We start from the raw sequence: 19,026 nt of genomic DNA on the forward strand, positions 1-19,026 counted from the left end.
GGGGGGGGGGGGGGAATGATTACTAACTATAGATTCCACGTTTTGTATAATTATTATGGAATCAAAAATTTTGAAAATTATTAATTAAGCTGAAGAAAAACAAATAGCATGGTTTTATTGTATATTTTCACAAATTGGAGGACATGTGCTAAACGACATGTCTAGTATCTATCAACACCAAATTTTGTTGGTTATTACTTATTAGAAGCCAATAAGAATGCAACACACAATATAATGCTAATGGTAGACAGCTAGTTTCTCTAATGATTGTGTCGCTTTTTTCTCATTTCAATTAACGGTTTGTTTTGTTTTTTACAGGTTAAATTGCTTGAAAAAATCTGATTACGACGGCTGTTTTTGTATACCATTTTTTTTTGGTCAATAACTAAATCGTTTTTTTTTTGTATACTTTGCAATTACGTAGTTTCGTTTGAACTTTTTTAAGCTTCCAAGATCTGTTAAGACACATGGCGCCGACGTGTCTCTTTGCTTGGCTTCTCTCCAACGTTTTGCAAACTTTCAATTCCCTTTACTCCGATTTCTTCGTTTTTTAATTTTCACTTTTCCAAAGCTTAGAAAAGTCGAAAAGCATGGACGTATTTTATTACATTAGATAGCCTCCAAAGAATATCAATTTTTTTCTATCCATATCTCGAAGAGGACCAAGGTTCATTATTATCCTCTTTCATTTACTCTTTGCTTTTTAGCTCAACTAATTGAAATTTACTACAACGCAGTGGACTAGTGGTTCGGAGAAAAGAAAAAAAAGACTAAAAAAGTGTATTATATATGTTTTGGTTTAATATCACAGAACGTTTTCATATTGATAAAGCCAACGTGTCCAGAGTCGTTGAAATTAGATCGTCCCGAGAGTCCGAGACGTCTTCGAAAGTTAAACAACCAGACTCAAGATTTTTGACGCATAAAATTATGTTTCAGAATTTCATAATCCGACCGAGCGATTAGCATATTTTGAAAACATTTTAGACCTGCAAGATAGTTGATTTTGGCTGCATGACCCTAAAAATAATTAAAGCATGCAGTTTAATTTCTAGCTTTCGGTCGAATCTCATATTTTGGCTATCCTTGTCAGTCTAGTTCACTAGATTTTGAAAATTTTGGGAATCTTACCATATTATTAATTAAGATGTACAAATATCAAACTAACCTTAGTTAATTAATTAAATAAAGATAATTAATTAAAAAATAAAAAACGTTACAGATCAAATATAAAAAATCTTGAAAAACAAAAAAAAATATTTTCTCTCTCTAATAAATTATAGACGAAAATTACTAACTATTTTTTTAAAAAAATATAAACCAATCAGAATTTCAAAAACTAAAATTTTCTATCCAAGTACAAAATAAAATTATTTTTAATAACTAAATTTCAAAGATTTTGTTAAGATTTCAAATTATGATTTATTTTCTTTTATTTACAAATTGTTTGGAATTTTCATATAATACTTATGATTAATAAAATCCAGAATTTTTTCTGCATATGTTGTGATTTGAATTTTTTAAAATGAAGATATATTACTCAATCAATAAAAAATGTGTGTTTTAATTTCTACATTGGCGGGTTGTTAAAACTAAATTTATATAGATGATAAATTAATAACTTTTATTTGTTCACAATTATAATATTAAAATTACTACTTCATATTTCACAAAATAATGATGCGAATAAACAATATAAAACTGTAATATACATCAAAAATAAAATATTATAATATTCTAAAATAATAAGTATTCAAAAAGACTAATAGATTTACAGAACAATTAAAAATAAATATTATTTTAAACAAAATAACTTTAAAAAAATATATAACAATAATTTTTATTATTATCTTAGAATTTTTTTAAAAATGTTAATTATATGTTTATTTGTATAGCTAAAAATTCCAACATATTTATTGGACATAAATCTCTCTAAAACATGTGATGCATCATGTCATCTTAAGATGCCTTTGATCCTTTGATCCTTGCTAGTCTTTTAGAATAATATTAAAGGATCCATCATCATATTTTATTTGGCATAGATTGGGTTGGATAACCTACGGTGTTCGCACGATTTTATAATGCTTTGTTTACTATCTCGTTGTGGACTTAATTATTTTTAATAACAAAATATGATCAGTTGAAGTGTATTGCTTCTGTTGGCCTAAGAAAATAACACAACAAATTACATATATTTAATTCTAGTTGTGTAAAAGTATTCTCGATGACGTTTTTGAATACGCACAAGCCATGTCCCATAAGAATAACAAGATCTCTACTCTCGTATTTTGTATGTTGAGTTGTCTGTCACAACATTCTCGATTGCTAGCTATAATTGTTAAACCGTTATTTGAGTAAGTTTGATGTACATTTAACAATCTCAATATGGCAAACACTAGGCAAAAAAGGTTTATTATGTCACATTCCAAATTAATAGAGAAACACTAATATTTGTCTTGGTTTCTTGAAAATCCTAAGAATCAAGAAAAGCTCTCACAACGTCGACGATTGGAGCCATACAGATCGGACATTTCTTACTGCTCCATTGCAATTCATGAGCACATTTCAGACACGTACACATATGTCCACACCTACAAAAAAAAAAGAAAAAAGCCAAGACCGCCAGTTATAAGATCAGCGTTTGCGATCTGAAATCGCGATACAGCAAACGCACGACGCACCTATACAAAAGCGAGTCAACAGGCATCTCAAAGCAAACGCAACACTTGCGTTTCAAAGGATCTTTCCTTGAGTCTACTCGTTCTTCTACAGATGAGCCTATAAGATTGTTTTCATTAGTTTTTAATTTCTGGAAATGATGAATTCTTAAAAGTTTTTGAATGTTATGATGATGATAAAACTGACCAGAACGAGACAGATCTTGAGTTACAGATTTCTGAAAATGAACTTGCATGTCGATGCAAGATTTAACTGAACTTCGTATCTCAAGCATTTCTCGTTGAAGTTGCTCAATTTGACTCCTGAGTTCACTTATCGTCTGCGTTTCCTGTGTCTGTAAAGTTAAAGATCTTAGTTTACTTCACAAACACGTAACCTAACTTGACGAGAAAACAAGACCAAAAAACTCACAGATTGTGTTGTGGGGGCTGAAGATTCAGGAAGAGACAAAGTCGTGGTCGGTTCATGATCCTTGTAAATGTCTTGATCCCTGAAAGTCCAAGACATCATTGTACTACTCCTTGCTGATGATTGACTGCAAACGTCGCTTGCAGCTTCAAGATTTGGCTTCTCTGGTTCTTCCTCTGTTTCATTATCTTCTTGGTTCCTTGCTGAACACTCATCTACCCACTCTTCTTTTACTTCTTCTTCTTCTTCATCATCTTCGTCTTCTTCTTTTACTTGATTGATTGGTACGCGTATGTGACTTTGAACGCGAGTGATCATCAAATTATCAATCTTTTGTCGCAAATCACTCGTCAAAAAGTCTGAAACTGTTCGTCTGCACAGCAATATGCAAATTAAGGTTAGTCTCAAAACATCATAAGTCAAGTTTCAAGTTGAATATTAATGAATTACTAAGAATTTGATGAATGTCCATATAGATATATACCTTTGAATGAGATTGCAAATATCTTTTTTCTCTGATTCAGTGTTGAGAACCTCAAGATACCTTTCTTTCCTTAGATCTTCCCAGTAACTTCGAGGCCTTGATATATCGTGAATCCAATCATCCATATTCTCTCCAATGTAAAGATCGTAATCTCCATATTCATCTTCTTCTTCCATTTCGTTTTCATCCCACTCATTTACAAACTCTACTGTTGCTTCTTTTACGCTTTCTCCCTTTTCTTTGCGTTCTACCTTCTTGGTTTCTTCATCTTCCGATTCTTTAATGCCGTTTTCCACTTTTTCATCCTGTTGTGAAGAACTCTTCTCTTTAGCCCTCTCTCTAGAGCCTTTACTAATAGATCCTTCTTCTTGTGTAACTTCTTGAGAATTGTTTCCATCAATCTCTTTACTAGACTTAGCTTCATCGTGTTGTAAATAACTTCTCTCTTTATCACTCTCTCTAGACCCATGACTGACAGATTTTTCTTCTTGTGTAACTTCTTGAGAATTGTTTCTCTCGATTTCTTTAGTAGACTTAGCTTCTGAGTTTCTCAGAATCGGAGTTTTTTCACCATGTTGTGAAGAGTACTTATCTTTGTCCTTCTCTCTAGAGCCATGACTCACAGCTTGTGGATTCATATTTTTATCTTCAACAATCTTTTTGGACTTAGCTTCGACAGAAGCAATCACTTCTTTGTTACCAAAAACTTTCTCCACCGTTTGACTTGAAGTAGCGATGCTTCTCTCCGCAGTTTCGATATCACTGATTCTTCTTGAAGCTTCTTGCAACACTTCATTTGTCTCTGTATTACCTTTTCCTTCGGTTTTACCTTTACCTTTCTCCATAACTCTTCTCCTATGCTTTTTCTCCTTGGAGTTCCACATATTCACCTTCTCAGCTATCCCCATCAAAGTGTTTCCTTCTTCTACACTTTCCTTCTCAATAGGTTTACACAAACAATTATCTTCTTGTGTAGTAACTTCTTGGGGTTTAATGTTTCTATCTTCAAGTTCTTTGGACTTAGTTTCCATAGAAACACAATCTTCCTTTTCCTTTCTTCTTATAACTTTCTCTGCAAGCTCACACCGCCGCATCAACGTTTCCTTTGTAATAGTAGTAATGCCTCTTTCCGCACTTTCCACATCAATGATCCTTTTTGTAACTTCTTCCAATACATCATTTTTCTCAACTCTCTCAGTATTAGCTTTTCCTTCAAACTTACCTTTCTCCATCCCTTTTATCCTATTTATTTTCTCCTCAGAGTTCCATATATTCACCTTCTCAGCTATTCTACCCAAAGCCTTCCCTTCTACAATTTCCTTAGCAACAGCTTTTTCCTTTGCTAATTCAAGACTCTCTTTGGCAACAGCTTTCTCCTTAGTTTCTCGCTTTTCATCTCTCCCTTCTGTAGCTTTCTTCTGAATAGTTTCTCCTACAGATTTCTTTAAACCATTCTTATTCTCTGCAATTTCACTCAAAACAGATTTCTTGGCATTCTCAACCGCAGAAACCACTTCTTGAGTCTCCTTTATATCACTCTTCTCATTTTTTTCCTGCAGGACCTTCTTCTCTGTAGCCTTATGAGGATCTTTATCTAGAATCCGACCACGAGAAAACACAGTACTAGACGAAGCTGCAGTATCGGTATTCTCAGAATTTGCCTTATATTTCCCCCTGCATTTTCATTTCCTTGATTCATAACTCAGTTATTTCCACAAGAACTATATAGAAAAACCTGAAATATCAAGAAAGGTTTACCTGAGAAGATGCATCACACCAGAACCTCTAGGCGACCGGTTTAAATCAGATCCTGTTGATGATGGTTTACACCGATGTCTATCTTGAATCGCCTTGCACCTTTCGTAACATCGAATTCTAAGCGTCGACTATACAAAACAAACAAAACACAAAGCTATAAAATTATTAGCCCTAACTAAACCCTACACTTTCTAACATCAGTCCTTGATGAGAGATCAACCAAATATATACCTGAATCCGTCCGCGATGTGTAAACTTCGAAACACAATGACGTTCTAGTAAACAAGCCAACTCCTTTTCTCGATCACGCATCATCTGCACCAATAAATCAGCGAAAGCTTGACGACCTCTTATTCTTGGAGAACAAGAAACCTGAGGAAAACATCTCGCTTCTGTTGTCTGTACTTCTTTACTATTGTCGTTGCTGCTGCTTCCATTGTCGTTATTAGTCAATGTTTCTGAGTCATTGCTTAGTTTCCGAATGATATCCATAACTCTGACCTTTTCTCTATCTTTCTCTCCAGAATCTGGAGGTGGAAGGACAAGTTGAGATACACATTCAATCTCTTCTACTTCTTCTTCTTCTTCCTCCTCATTGTTACCTTCTTCGATCGGCTGAATCAATAAATCAGATTCTTTAACGGATTCCTCGTTGAGAGAATCCGAATTCTCTAAAGCGTTTGATCCCATAGAACTCGTTCTGCTATCGATTAGGGATTGGTTCAAGCTTGGTGGTTGCTGCGTCGTCCTCGCTTCCCATATCTGAACGAGAGAAGAAGCAGCCATGGTTTCTTTTCTTGACGGGTTCTCCGGTTGACCTAAATTCAATGACTCGGATCCTAGCGAAGAAGAGGATGAAGGGACATCGTGACGAGATTCCTCTGTCTTGGTGGCCCGATGATCAGAAGAAACAGAGGATTTGATGGAATCATCGTTATCATAATCACCAGAGACGACGCTACAGTTTTCGAGATGATCTCTGACAAAAACATTGAGATTCTTCTCGTAGGCAGCAACGTGTATGTTTCTGACATTGTTAATGTTGTTGTTGTTGTTGTTCTTGTTCTTCTTATTGTTGTTGTTGTTGTCTCCTCCTCGGGTGCATCTCTCGTGAGGACGACTCAATACGCAATTAAAAGTTCGGCATGATGACAAGTCTACCTCAGAGGACGCCATTTCCATCAACACCACCAAATCCGAAAAAAAAAAAAACACAAATCCTATAAAAACGGATCTTTCTTTACAATTTGTATTACAGATGCTCTGTTTTGTTTTTATTTCTTACCCCTTCTGGGCAAGAAGAGCATCAAAACAGGTTAAACCCCATTTGATGACAAATATTTTTCAAACAGAAACAAGAAAATGAAATTTAGAGGAAGACAAAGGGACAGAACAGGGGGGAAACGAAGAGACAAATCCCGAAACAGAGCAATGTAGAATGAAAAAAATAAGGGAAAAAAGTCTTGCTGTTTTTCTCTATTCAATTTTTTTTTTTTAATTAAGATTTGATGTTATTATCATCCACCAATATTAATTTAGGTAAATAATATTACCTTTTGGAGAAAGAAAAAGAAATAATCCAAATATAGATGAGTCGATGATTCGTGTAACACTTTAAAACAGGTTTATAGAGGGGAGAAGACAGTGTCAAAGAAAGAGGGAGAGCATAATTATGGCATCGTCTAAATTGGAGTTGACTTGTTTTAATTGTTGATACATGTATCACTCTTTGTTTTTTTTTCAATTTTACTGATAACATTTGAAGCACTTTTATTTTACATGTTTCATTTCTTTGACTCCAACAATGGATATTCAAGAAATTAATTAGAATCTAGTGTGTTTTTTTTTTTTTGGTAAGGTAGAATCTAGTGTTTTTAATTATGCATTAGAGCAGTTAACTTTAATTAGACATGAATCTGAATGTACTTCAATGATCATTGTTATTCAAAATGTCTATTAAATTTTGAAATCAATTCTTGGATTCTATTTTTAAAATCTAGTGATTTTTTTTTTTTTTGAGTTATTTATCTTCTTTTCCAACAAATGTAATAAAATCTAGTCATTATCCCATTGGTTATGAAATGAATGAAATCTACATGATAAGATTAACCATTGTATATGCTAAAAATTAAAGTTCCTTTGATTGTACACAAAGTAATAAATCAAAAAGTATCTCTACATAATAAGATTAATACATAGTATTTTGACTCGTGTAATTTATTACTTTGTGTGTATCTGTTGACTTACTAATTTAGTTCCCAAGACTTTAAAAAGTAACAATCAAAAATAAACTTACTAATCCAATTTCTACACAAAACATATATGTATCTGTTGCCTAAAAATACAGAAGATGATTCACCTAAATATTGGCACTTGGTAGTTTTAAAACTTTTTATTAGTGCTAAACCATTCTTAAACATATATGACTAACTTATATTAAGGTCATTGGGCTCTAATCTGTACGGATAGAAACAAGCCCAAGCCCATTTGAAATTTACACGTAGACAACATAATCACACACACATACATACACTTAACACGGTGATCGGAGACTCGTCGCACTTACAAAAAAAAAAATCAACAAATTTCAGGAAGATCCGAAGAAGAAGGAGAAACGATGCCTCTGAGTGCGACAATGGTCGGAGCTTTACTGGGTCTCGGTACCCAGATGTACTCTAACGCCCTCCGTAAACTCCCTTACATGCGCCGTAAGTCTCCACGACAACAACAACCCTAATTTCGATTTTTTTTTTTTTCTCATTTTGCTGTGAAAATGCGATTCCGATTTGTTCTGGGCTTCTTCTGATTTAATTGAGAAATTGGATGTTGAAATATATTTGTTGTTAGATCCGTGGGAACATGTGGTTGGTATGGGACTTGGTGCTGTGTTCGCGAACCAGCTCGTCAAATGGGATGTGAAGCTTAAGGAAGATCTCGATGTGATGCTCGCTAAGGCTAGAGCTGCCAATGAGCGCCGTTACTTTGGTATATTCGCTCTACTAGCTTAATTTTGTGTTGATTTTATGAAAATCTTTGGCAATGGAAACTTAGGCTACATTGAATCTTTGTGCAGCCTAGCTAGCTCGTGGCATATCCATTTTGTTAGGCTATTGCTGTGAAAGTTAGACAATTTGAACAACATAATTGTTACAAAGATCTTAATGAAAATGGAAAGATGGATACTTTTTGATTGTTTCTTTGGTTCTAGAGTGAGTTAGTTTGTAACTTCTATAAGTAAGAGTATATTACATTATATGATAAACAGAGAATAGATGTGATTTTTTTTGAAAGGAACTAAAAATGTTGATGTGTCTTGCTTTAGTATAGCTCAATGGAAGTTGCTAAGCTTTCGCAGACGCTTTTAATTAGATATTTGTCAAGTGTTTAACTTGAAGGACTTTGTTCTTTAGTTTCAAGTTAAAATCTCTATTCGTTGATCACCACTGGCAAATGCCTATCTGCAAGGATCTGGCAGAGTTTGAAGTATTTACATTTCTTGTTTTTGTGGATTGAATGAGTTTGCATATTTGATATTGACCGTTTACTTGTTTCTGTGTGTTTTGTAATGCAGACGAAGATCGGGATTAGTTATTGGGTGACCTTTGTAACTCTTCAGAAAAGAAAATATCTTCCTTTGAAGTCGTCTCAAGTGCTTGTTTTGTTTGACCTTCCCTGTAAAAGCTTTTCTTCTCCTTGTCTTTAGAGCTGAGTTCTCTTTTGCTTCGGCTCTGGAGTGCTTTTCATTCAACGTTTTTGGTTATGAACCTAAAGATTTGTGTTTTCACAAACTGAATCTGTTTGTACCTGGTTAATAATGGTGAATGATAAACCTTGCAATCATTTTATCTTCTTCTTTGAGAATACAGAATTTTAGAATCACTTTGTTTAAAATTTTGTTCAAGTTGTATGACAGTATGTGTTTGTGTAACAGATGGTTCAAGTTTGAAACAATCTTTGTACTGAAGCATGTATCTATACAAAGCAGAAACAGAATTTCATAACAAAAAGAAAATTAAAATTCACAGTTTTTAAGTCTCCAAAATCATTATTTGCTGGTATCAGTTTTTACAGCTTCTTATAACCGGCTGTTCTGTTGTTGTAGACATGGAGAAGACTATCACAAGCTTGTCTAGAAGATGGTCTCTCTTGGGGGGAAGTTTTTGTGCACTGAAGTGCAATCTCAAGCACTTGATAAGCTGCATCTTCCGCAAATGGCAAAAGTGGTTTAAGCTTCGGATCAATGAGCTTACCCCTCGCAGAACCCGCTATCTCAAGATGTGTTTCAACCCATCTAACCATGTCCATCTCTGCACCAAACACTGAGTCGGTTGGCATTTTCCCAGTCACAATTTCCATCAACACTATCCCCATACTGTAAACATCACTCTTCTCAGTAGCCTTCAACGAGTAAGCATATTCTGGAAACACAATATCAAATATTTAGATTTTGAACACTGAATACGCAGAAAGCTTAAAACATGAGAAGATGAGTAAGTACCTGGAGCGATGTAGCCATAAGAGCATGCAAACCAGGTATTTGAATCTGTGTTGGTATCATAGTTCTCAGTTAAGACCTTGGCAAGACCAAAGTCTCCTAAATGTGCTTCCATGTTTGAATCCAGGAGCACATTACTGGATTTGATATCACGGTGAACGATTGGAGGAACACAGTCATGATGAAGGTACTCTACTCCTTGAGCCAATCCTACTGCTATTCTCAATCTTGCCTCCCAGTCTAAAAGCTTCTTCTTTTTATCGATCACCGGGTTCTCCTCATGAAGCCAATCCCAAACACTTCCATTCTTCATGTACTCATATATCAACAGATTCAATCCTTCTGACTTGCTGCTGCAGTAACCCATTAGCTTAACCAGATGTCTATGTCTGATTGTTCCAAGCGTCTTAACTTCTCTGCTGAAGCTCTTGTTTGACATGAGATCATCTTTCCAGAGAATCTTTTTCACAGCAACTGTCTCACCATTCTCAAGCTCGGCCTTGTAAACCTTCCCAGAGCCTCCTGATCCAATCATGAACTCCTCGCTTAGATTATGTGTGGCTTCCATAATGTCTTCCCACTTGATATCTGACTTTGAAGCTCCGTTTCGAAAGAGAGGCTTGTGTGTAGCTTGTGAAGAAGAGTTAGAAGATGAGTACACAGTGCTTCCATCCTGGACTTTCTTGAAGAAATCATGCCTTTGTTTGAAGAAAAGAGCGATTACAAGTATCATCAAACCAATCGCTGTCAATGCTGAGATTGCTGATATTATCACAACTGATCTGGCACTAAGACCCTGTTGCTTGTTGTGACTTACAACTCTGTTGCAGCGACTAAGAGGGCTTCCACAGAGACCTGTGTTGCCTACGAAGGAATCAGCTGGCCATCTTGAGAACTGCTTCTTGAGTTTGCCTCCAAGGTTATTGAAAGAGAGATTGAGATAGCCCAAACTCTTCATATCCCCTACCGAGCCAGGAACTTCCCCAGTAAGCTGATTGTGAGACAAATCAAGTGTTTCCAGCTTTGATAGTGTCCCAATTGTTGAAGGTATATCTCCGGTAAAGTTATTGTAACTGAGGTCCAAAGCACTTTGAAGATCTTGAAGCTGTCCAATCTCAACTGGGATTTCTCCTGTTAAGCTGTTTCTTGATAACCGAAGCTCGTATAGCTTGCCGAGCTTTCCCATAGCTTGAGGAAGTGAGCCTGAAAACTGGTTTTTATCGAGGTTAAGTACATTGAGAGCTCCCAAGTTACCAATCGCCTGCGGGATCGACCCGTTAAGGGAGTTTCCATCAAGAGACAACACTAGCAGCTTTGTACAGTTGAACAGCTCAGTAGGTAAAGACTCAACAAACTGATTAGAAGAAAGCTTGAGCTCTCCCAACTGTGAAAGCTTTCCAAGCCATGGAGGTAAGGGACCTGAAAGAAAATTGTTATTGAGATCGATGTGCGTCAGTTTCCTGCACAAGACGAGCTGTAGCGGAATGGTTCCCGTGAGAGAATTGCTTGAGATATCCAACAGAGACAACTCGCGGATTTTCCCCAACGTCCAAGGGATTCTTCCTGTGAATTGATTCTTCCCTAACCTGAGACGATCAAGATTTGGAGAGTTTCCTAGCTCCAGAGGAATCTCATCTTCAAAACCATTGTTGGTGACATCGAATGAGAGATACGAGCTTGAACCACACAATGGATGAATGGTACCATTGAGCATGTTGTGAGAGAGATTGATTCTGGTGAGGTTCTTCATATTGATAAGTGAATCAGGAAGATTCCCCTGGAGAGAATTGTTGTAAAGCATCAACTGTTCCAATCCCTTTATGAACCCGAACGACGAAGGAATCGATCCCAAGAGCTGATTATCCGCCAAATCTAGTATCTTCAGGTGATGACAGTTACCTAAACTGGCGGGAAGGCCACCCACAAACTCGTTTTGTCTCAAGTGAAGTAGGTTAAGCTCCTTTAATCTTCCTATTGAAGAAGGAATCTCTCCTTCGAAATGATTCCCGAACAGATCTATCATCTTCAAGCTTGTGCAGTTTCCAATCTCTTTTGGGATTTCCCCTGAGAATCGATTCTCGTAAAGATACAGAACCTCTAATTTCTTCAGCGCGCTGATCTCCTTTGGTAACTTGCCTTCCAAGTTATTATGATACAACACAAGCCACTGTAGATTGGTGAGGTTTGATACCGAAGGAGATAACGTACCATCCAAGGTATTGTTGTGGAGGTAAAGATCCGTGAGTTCAACTAGTTGGAACAATGCTTCAGGGATCGTGCCAACGAGAGTATTGTTCGACAAATCGAGCTGTTTAAGCGATTGACATTTGCTTAACTCCACAGGGATTTCACCTGAAAGCTGAGTTCCAGACAGAACCAGTTGCTCCAAGCTTGTGTTGTTCGAACATATACTCTTTGGTAAAGAACCCGAGAGATGATTGTTTGCTAGAACCAAATCAAGAAGCCCACTAATGTTCCAGAGCTCTTCAGGTATCTTTCCGGTGAGATGATTCTCCGATAAATCAAGAGTCTGAAGATTCCGTAGATCAGCTAAACTCTTTGGGATAACACCTTGAAGCTGGTTAGCCATCAAGTTAAGGTACTGGAGCTGGCTCATTCCACCGAGTTGGCTCGGTATGTCTCCGGTGAGACTATTGTTCGCCAGGTTAAGTATCTCGAGGTTCTCAAGCCGTCCCAGCTCCGCTGGTATAGTCCCGTTGAGCATGTTCTCAGCCGCAGTGAGCACAGTGAGATCAGAGCAGTTCCCTAACTCCGCCGGAATCGGTCCTTCGAGATAGTTATCTTGCAGTACCAACGACTGAACCCGAACGAGTCGACCGAGCTGACTCGGTATAGGACCGGTGAGTCTACAAGAGGCAAGTGCAAGCATCTGTAGGTTAACCAAGTTCCCTAACGTCTCAGGTATGGCTCCGACGAGCTCATTGTCTCCGATCCTGAGCGACCGTAGATTGACGAGGGAGCCGAGTTGACTCGGAATCTCGCCGGTGAGTTGGTTGGAAAAGAGAAACAGAGACTCCAAGGAAGTAAGGTTGGAGAGAGCAGTTGGGATGGGACCAACTAGATTGTTGGAAGATAGATCAAGGTGGATTAGGTTGTCTAACCGGCCAAACCAAGGTGAAATTGAACCGGTTAATTCTAAACCGGTGAGGTTTAGAGCAATTACGCGGAATAAACCGATATCGTCGCATGTGACTCCGGTCCAAGAACAGTAGTTGATGTTAACAGAGTTCCATTGTTGGAGAGGATCGTCGTCTTCTTGATTCGTGACGAAAGATTTCTTCACCTCGAGGAGAGTTTGAAGATCGTTGTTGATACCGGGTTGACATGAACCGGACATGAATGAAGAACAGAGGATGAACAGGAGGAGGAGCAGAACTTGTGACTGCATGGTTTCTTTTTCTTTTTTTCTTATTTGTTTCTTCACTGAGGAAGCAATGGTTTTAAGAAAGGGTTATGGAGTTTTTATGGCATTTGTACGATTGTAGAGACTGAGGCAGAAGAGAACTGATTGGTCATTAGAACGGTGCATAGCTCACATACAGGTAGGGACTCTCTCTAGAGTAAATGCAGAGGAACACAAAGGCTTTGGTATTTAATTTAAGTTTCTCTCTCTATCTCTCTTTTGCTCCTTTACTGTTTTATTGAGGGATGGAGAGATGGGGCAATGTGGGGGACAGATCGAGAGAGAGAGAGAGAGAGGTCAAAAGGGTCAGAGGAGAGATGTGGGAAAATGGAATTGAGAAGGCAGGCTCTCCTTAAATGAATGTTGAGGGCTTTTTATCAGTTGCGGCAAAGGTCAACGGTCACACCAATTTATACTATAAGATATTCGTGTTTACATATTCGTCCGTGTAAACATGTTGTTAATTATGTTACACTTAAACTGTGCCTAAACTTTGACATAACATTATTGGTCTTCTTTAGAAAACCACAGAACATATAAATAATAAAAGAGTGTACTCTGCATTCACATCATACTTGTAAAATTATATATAACCTTGAACTCGTATAGGTAGTAAAAGCCAACATATAAACGAAATCGTAACAAAGTACGTTGCGATTTCGCTTATTGACCAAAGTACAAGCTTATATAATTTGTCAGGAGTTCCGATCATATAGCATCTCTAGTTATGTTGTTCCTTCGTCAAAATGAAAACTCGGAGATAGGTTAAAAAGATATCGATCATTCCACTTCACAAAGTTTATCATTTCAATGTATTAATCTATCGGTACATGATTACTACTTTGAATATAGAGTGTCGACTCTACACGATTTCTCTTTTTCTTTTTTCTTTTTACTGTCTTTGAGAGGCAATCATTTGATTTATATCAAAACCCAATTTCGTGAGAAGTTCAAAGTTTTTTTTGTTTTTCCTGTTTTATTTCAAGAAAATTAGTTGTTTAAGTATTTAGTATTAGACTTTAATATTTTATCTAAAAGGTATTAATAATGAAAACAAAATTGTTTATTTTTCTCTTCTAAAAATGGTGATGCATGGCTTTGACCTTGGCCAGCAAAAAAGAGTGGTTGAGAAAATGACTTGGTTGAATGATATTTTGTATCTTTTTTTTTTTTTGCTTTGGTCAAGTGTGTTAGCTTCTCATCACTTCAACCTTTTCACGATAAAGAGAGCAGTTGTGTTTCCATATCTTTATAAATTTACGTACGTACATTAATATGTCATCATGTGATACCCTATATACTATTATTACCAAGTCAAATAAAATTTAATCATCAATTTTTTTTCTATTAGTAGTACCCAAATAGGCAAATACGATACTAATAGACGTTTCGATGACACATTAACAAATCAAATGTTTATTGACGAACTAAATGACAAGTGATCAACGTACGACCGAGTTTTCAACATTTTCCCATCCCATTGCGTTGATGTTTTATTTTTGTTTCCCTTGAATGATTGGGGTTAATTATTTGTATGTGTGCATATAACTTTTTTTGTTCATTAATTTGAAATCTAGCTTGAATTTCATTATTCCTATCTAATTATAAATAGAAATGGAATAATACCTCAAGATCACTTTATGTCATTTTCTAATATAGTTATTTATATAGAAATTTTGGTTGACCGTGATAATGGTAGATCGAAGGAAGCATACGTACAACAACTTGTTCGATAACTAGACGGGGATAACTTATAATTAAAAAATGCTAATATCCTATTGAACTAGGTTCTCAATCCAAAAGAATGAGACAAAGGAATCATCTTCGATCCACCAAAAAGGTCAAGATGCTTCATTTTATTTTATTTTTGTTTATTGTTTGGTTGATTATACTTTATTTTAATCATAAATTCAAAGTAATATATTGGGTAATTTCAATATGCATGGCAAGAAGCCGAGAATTGTGAAACACATAGTGGTTTAAATTCAAGAATAAGAAACTCAATAAATTGAAGATATAATAACATAAGAGAATTATTATGAATCGAGTTAGTCAAATGTATCATACTATAATACATCAAGATCACTCTATGTCTAACTTGATTATACTTAAGTTTAATCATATATTCAAAGTAATATATAGAGTAATTTCATTGTATGGCAAGAATTGTGAAACACATAGTGGTTTTACTCCAGGAATAAGAAACTCAAAATACTAACGATATCTTCTTTTATATAAAGGTGGGTTTTGAAAGTTAGTCGTTAACAAAATTTTGACATGTGTTAAGTTATCAATCTGAAATTTTGACACGTGTAAATATTTAATAGGAAGAATTTGATTACAACAAAAAGAAAATATTTTGTTTAAAAAAATATTAATAAAATAAAAATCTATACTAAATAAAAGTAGGAGCTATAAGCTACTTAAGGCATCCATCTAGGATTTTAAACAACCAACAAAGATTCGACATGTCACTGATTTACATTTTGTAAATTTCTAGAATTTTCTATATTAAGATTTTTAAAACGACCAATCGAAATTAGACATCTCAATATTTAACATTTTTGAAATTAGTAAAATTTATATATTAAAATTCTTATAAATAATTGTATGCACAAAATCCCGCATCGGCTAGAAATTTTGTAGACAATGACTTAGAACCATTATAAATAAGTATAATATGATTCCAACTATGAATGAGCCGAAAGCTTGATTTATCAGGCGTCCAAATTTCAAAATTTTAAAAGTTTAAAATATTGTAATTAACAAAACTTTTAAAAGTTCAAAAATATGAAAAATATTTAAACATTATAGAATATTTAAAAATATTATAAATTATATATATTTATACTCTATCAAAAGTTTAAGTATCATTAATATTTTACTCTAAAAAAATTAAAATGTTATAAATATTTAAACTACATCTTAATTTTAAATATATAATAATATTTAAACTCTATAAGAAAAATAAAAAATTTAAGTATTATTAAATATTATATTTTATAAAAATTGTGTATCTGAAATAAATTTTTTGCCTTAGTAGTAACTTAAAGTTTTCTATAAGATAATATTTCATAACTCTCATCAATTATATATAATTTTCACTAAAATATATAAAATAAACCTACGCGTAGCATGGGTTCAAAACCTAGTATAATTATAAAAAGTTTCAGAATTTTGAAAAAAAACAAAGTTTTTTAAAATAATTATAAGGAGATTATATATATATATATATATCATAAAATTCGAAATTATAATATTATTTACTTATTTTTAATTTTAAGTGATTATTTATTAAAAAAAATAGAAAAAATTATTAAGGAAAATATACTTTTAATTATTAATTCTAAAATTTTGTATTCACTTCTATATAATAAAAGATCGCCTCATATTTAAATAATTTATTCAAAGACATTGCTTTCAACTTTGTTTAACTGGGAATATATTTTAATGGGAAGGTAATTTTTTCTTATTTTCTTAAGCTAAAATTTTCTACTACTTTCTCCTTTTTCAGTTGGGAATAGGTAAGATTAATATGTTGACCAAAAAAAGATTAATATATGAGTCTTCTTTTTCTAATACTGTATTTTAAAATTTATTGTAGTATTTTTAGATTGTTTTAATTTATATTTTAATCTTTGAATGATTTGGGATTCATATATTAACATGCTTATAATTTTCTATTGTTTCTTTAATTATGCCAAATTAATTTTCTATCAATTTTCTCAACCTTGATTGGTTGGTCATAAACCCATTTTTTTTTTTGCAAACATAATTGTTACCATTATTCATTCAATCCCAAAGGGAGATAACGAATAGAAGCTCATCAACCTAATGAATTGATAAAATAGGCTAATCAAACACAAGCGTACAACAAACATAGATAGATAGATTGGAAAAAAAAATCGTTGTTGATAGATCCATAGGAGCTCAAAGACTCTGACACCCTGGTTTGCGGAAATGTTTAAAAGAATTGATTTAGCCACATACGTCACCAAAATGCACTTATTTTTTCAGTCAAGGGTCTTGAGAGAACTTCATGATGGGTGACCTTTCTGGAAGTGATTGTCGAAATTGTGCGAGTGAGGACAAAACACAAGAAAATATCATTTGTTGATTTGCAAGGTCGGTAATCAAGTTTTTAAAGACTTCCAGACGTAACAAACGAATATGGGTTGGTCCACAAGCCGAGAATAGATGTAGGATCCACTTGGGAAGGTGGACCCATGGACTGAGAGTAGACATAGGCTCACTAAACAATGTGGCGGTTGAAGCGTTATAGAGACCGAGGCTACATCATGGTGTGTCAAAAGATACTTCTACAAATACATTGAGAAATTTAGCATTAGTTACTATCAAAAGATTTTGTGACGATTGAAAAAGGGTTTGACGTCTATTGGTCGTCGGAGCAAGCTATTTTGAGATAGCAAAAAGACGTGAACATTTTCTCTCCATACAGGATGAGGGCAGAGCCGAGGTTGTCTCTATGGCGGAGAAGGTTGGACACAAGGTTATCTACCTAACAGAGGAAGGTGGAGGAGGTTGGACGCAAGGTTATCTCTCCAAGGGAGGAAGATGAAGCCAAGGTTCTCTCTATGATGGAGGAAGTTGGACGCAAGGTTCTCTCCATAAGGGATGAGAGCGGAGCCGAGGTTTTTTCCATGGCGGTCATACATTATTGTGATGATACATCATTGATTAGTATATTATGTTATTTATAAACATATTAAGCCAACTATTTTACTTTCACTTTGGCATAGTTACTATCCCGAATACAGTGGGAAATTTAACATTAGTTACTATCAAAAGATTTTTTTTGTGAAGTTAGAAAATTGTTTTTACTTTCATTGGTTGTCGGAACAAGCCATTTTGATATAGCAAAAAGACGTGAACATAATTTCTCCACATAGGAGGAGGGCAGAGCCGAGGTTCTCCCTATGGTAAAGAAGGTTGGACACAAAGTTATCTCCGCAAGAGAGGAAGGTGGAGGAGATTGGACGCAAGGTTATCTCTTCAAGGGAGAAAGGCAGAGCCAAAGTTCTCCATGGTGGAGGAGGTTGGACGCAAGGTTCTCTCCATAAGGGATGAAGGCGGAGCCGCTGTTTTCTCCATGGTGGTCATACATTATTGTGATGATACATCATTGATTAGTATATTATGTAATATATTTTTTATTTAAAATGTTTTTTGTGCCAACAATTTTAGTAATTGAAAAACTATGCAGAAGTGAAAGTAATATACTTGGCTTAATGTGTTTATATAAACTGTTTCTAGATGGTGATAAAAAAAATTTTTTGTAACATACAAGAGTACATTTAGGTATAAAAAATATATTTTTAATAGTAACATACATAAAGATTTGTAAATGGATATAAATCAGTGTATTATAATAAAAATAAAATTTATATATAACATACAACAAATTTTAATAAATTTAATTTTATTTATAAAACTTTAAACCCGTACATCGGACGGGTCCTCGTCTAATATTATTATATCACATAGAATATAATGTTTTTTCTTGTAGAATAATTAACATTTCACAATACAAAGATGTGTCGCCTAGTCAGAAAATACATTGTTAGATATATGTTTATCCTTATACATGATATACAGTATCAATTATGGGAAATTGATATATAGGAAAATCTTCTGCCAATACGTATTACTAAAATTGTTCATCTTTCTTATAATAAATCTAACAAAAAACAAAACCTAACGTACCAAACAGTCTCCTTAACCCCACACTAAAATCGCAAACTCTCTCTACGTAAATGG

At 34.7% G+C, this 19,026-nt stretch overlaps 3 protein-coding genes across 3 annotated transcripts; 1 reads left to right on the forward strand and 2 right to left on the reverse strand.

Moving 5' to 3' along the window:
• LOC104718294 (golgin subfamily A member 6-like protein 6) lies at window positions 2,385-6,813 on the reverse strand. Its single transcript, XM_010436011.2, has 7 exons — window positions 5,561-6,813; window positions 5,330-5,457; window positions 3,572-5,245; window positions 3,091-3,460; window positions 2,866-3,013; window positions 2,682-2,778; window positions 2,385-2,591 (listed from the first exon to the last, which is right to left on the reverse strand). The coding sequence occupies exons 1-7, from the start codon at window positions 6,509-6,511 to the stop codon at window positions 2,474-2,476; spliced, it is 3,486 nt and encodes a 1,161-aa protein (XP_010434313.1). The 5' UTR covers window positions 6,512-6,813; the 3' UTR covers window positions 2,385-2,473.
• Window positions 7,871-9,190, forward strand: LOC109127069. The gene is made up of 3 exons (XM_019231372.1): window positions 7,871-8,037; window positions 8,177-8,314; window positions 8,901-9,190. The coding sequence occupies exons 1-3, from the start codon at window positions 7,947-7,949 to the stop codon at window positions 8,915-8,917; spliced, it is 246 nt and encodes an 81-aa protein (XP_019086917.1). The 5' UTR covers window positions 7,871-7,946; the 3' UTR covers window positions 8,918-9,190.
• On the reverse strand, window positions 9,050-13,769 carry LOC104718295 (LRR receptor-like serine/threonine-protein kinase GSO1). Its single transcript, XM_010436014.2, has 2 exons — window positions 9,828-13,769; window positions 9,050-9,747 (listed from the first exon to the last, which is right to left on the reverse strand). The coding sequence occupies exons 1-2, from the start codon at window positions 13,231-13,233 to the stop codon at window positions 9,395-9,397; spliced, it is 3,759 nt and encodes a 1,252-aa protein (XP_010434316.1). The 5' UTR covers window positions 13,234-13,769; the 3' UTR covers window positions 9,050-9,394.

The sequence above is a fragment of the Camelina sativa genome, chromosome 10, assembly GCF_000633955.1.
Source record: "Camelina sativa cultivar DH55 chromosome 10, Cs, whole genome shotgun sequence".
NCBI classification, from domain to species: domain Eukaryota; kingdom Viridiplantae; phylum Streptophyta; class Magnoliopsida; order Brassicales; family Brassicaceae; genus Camelina; species Camelina sativa.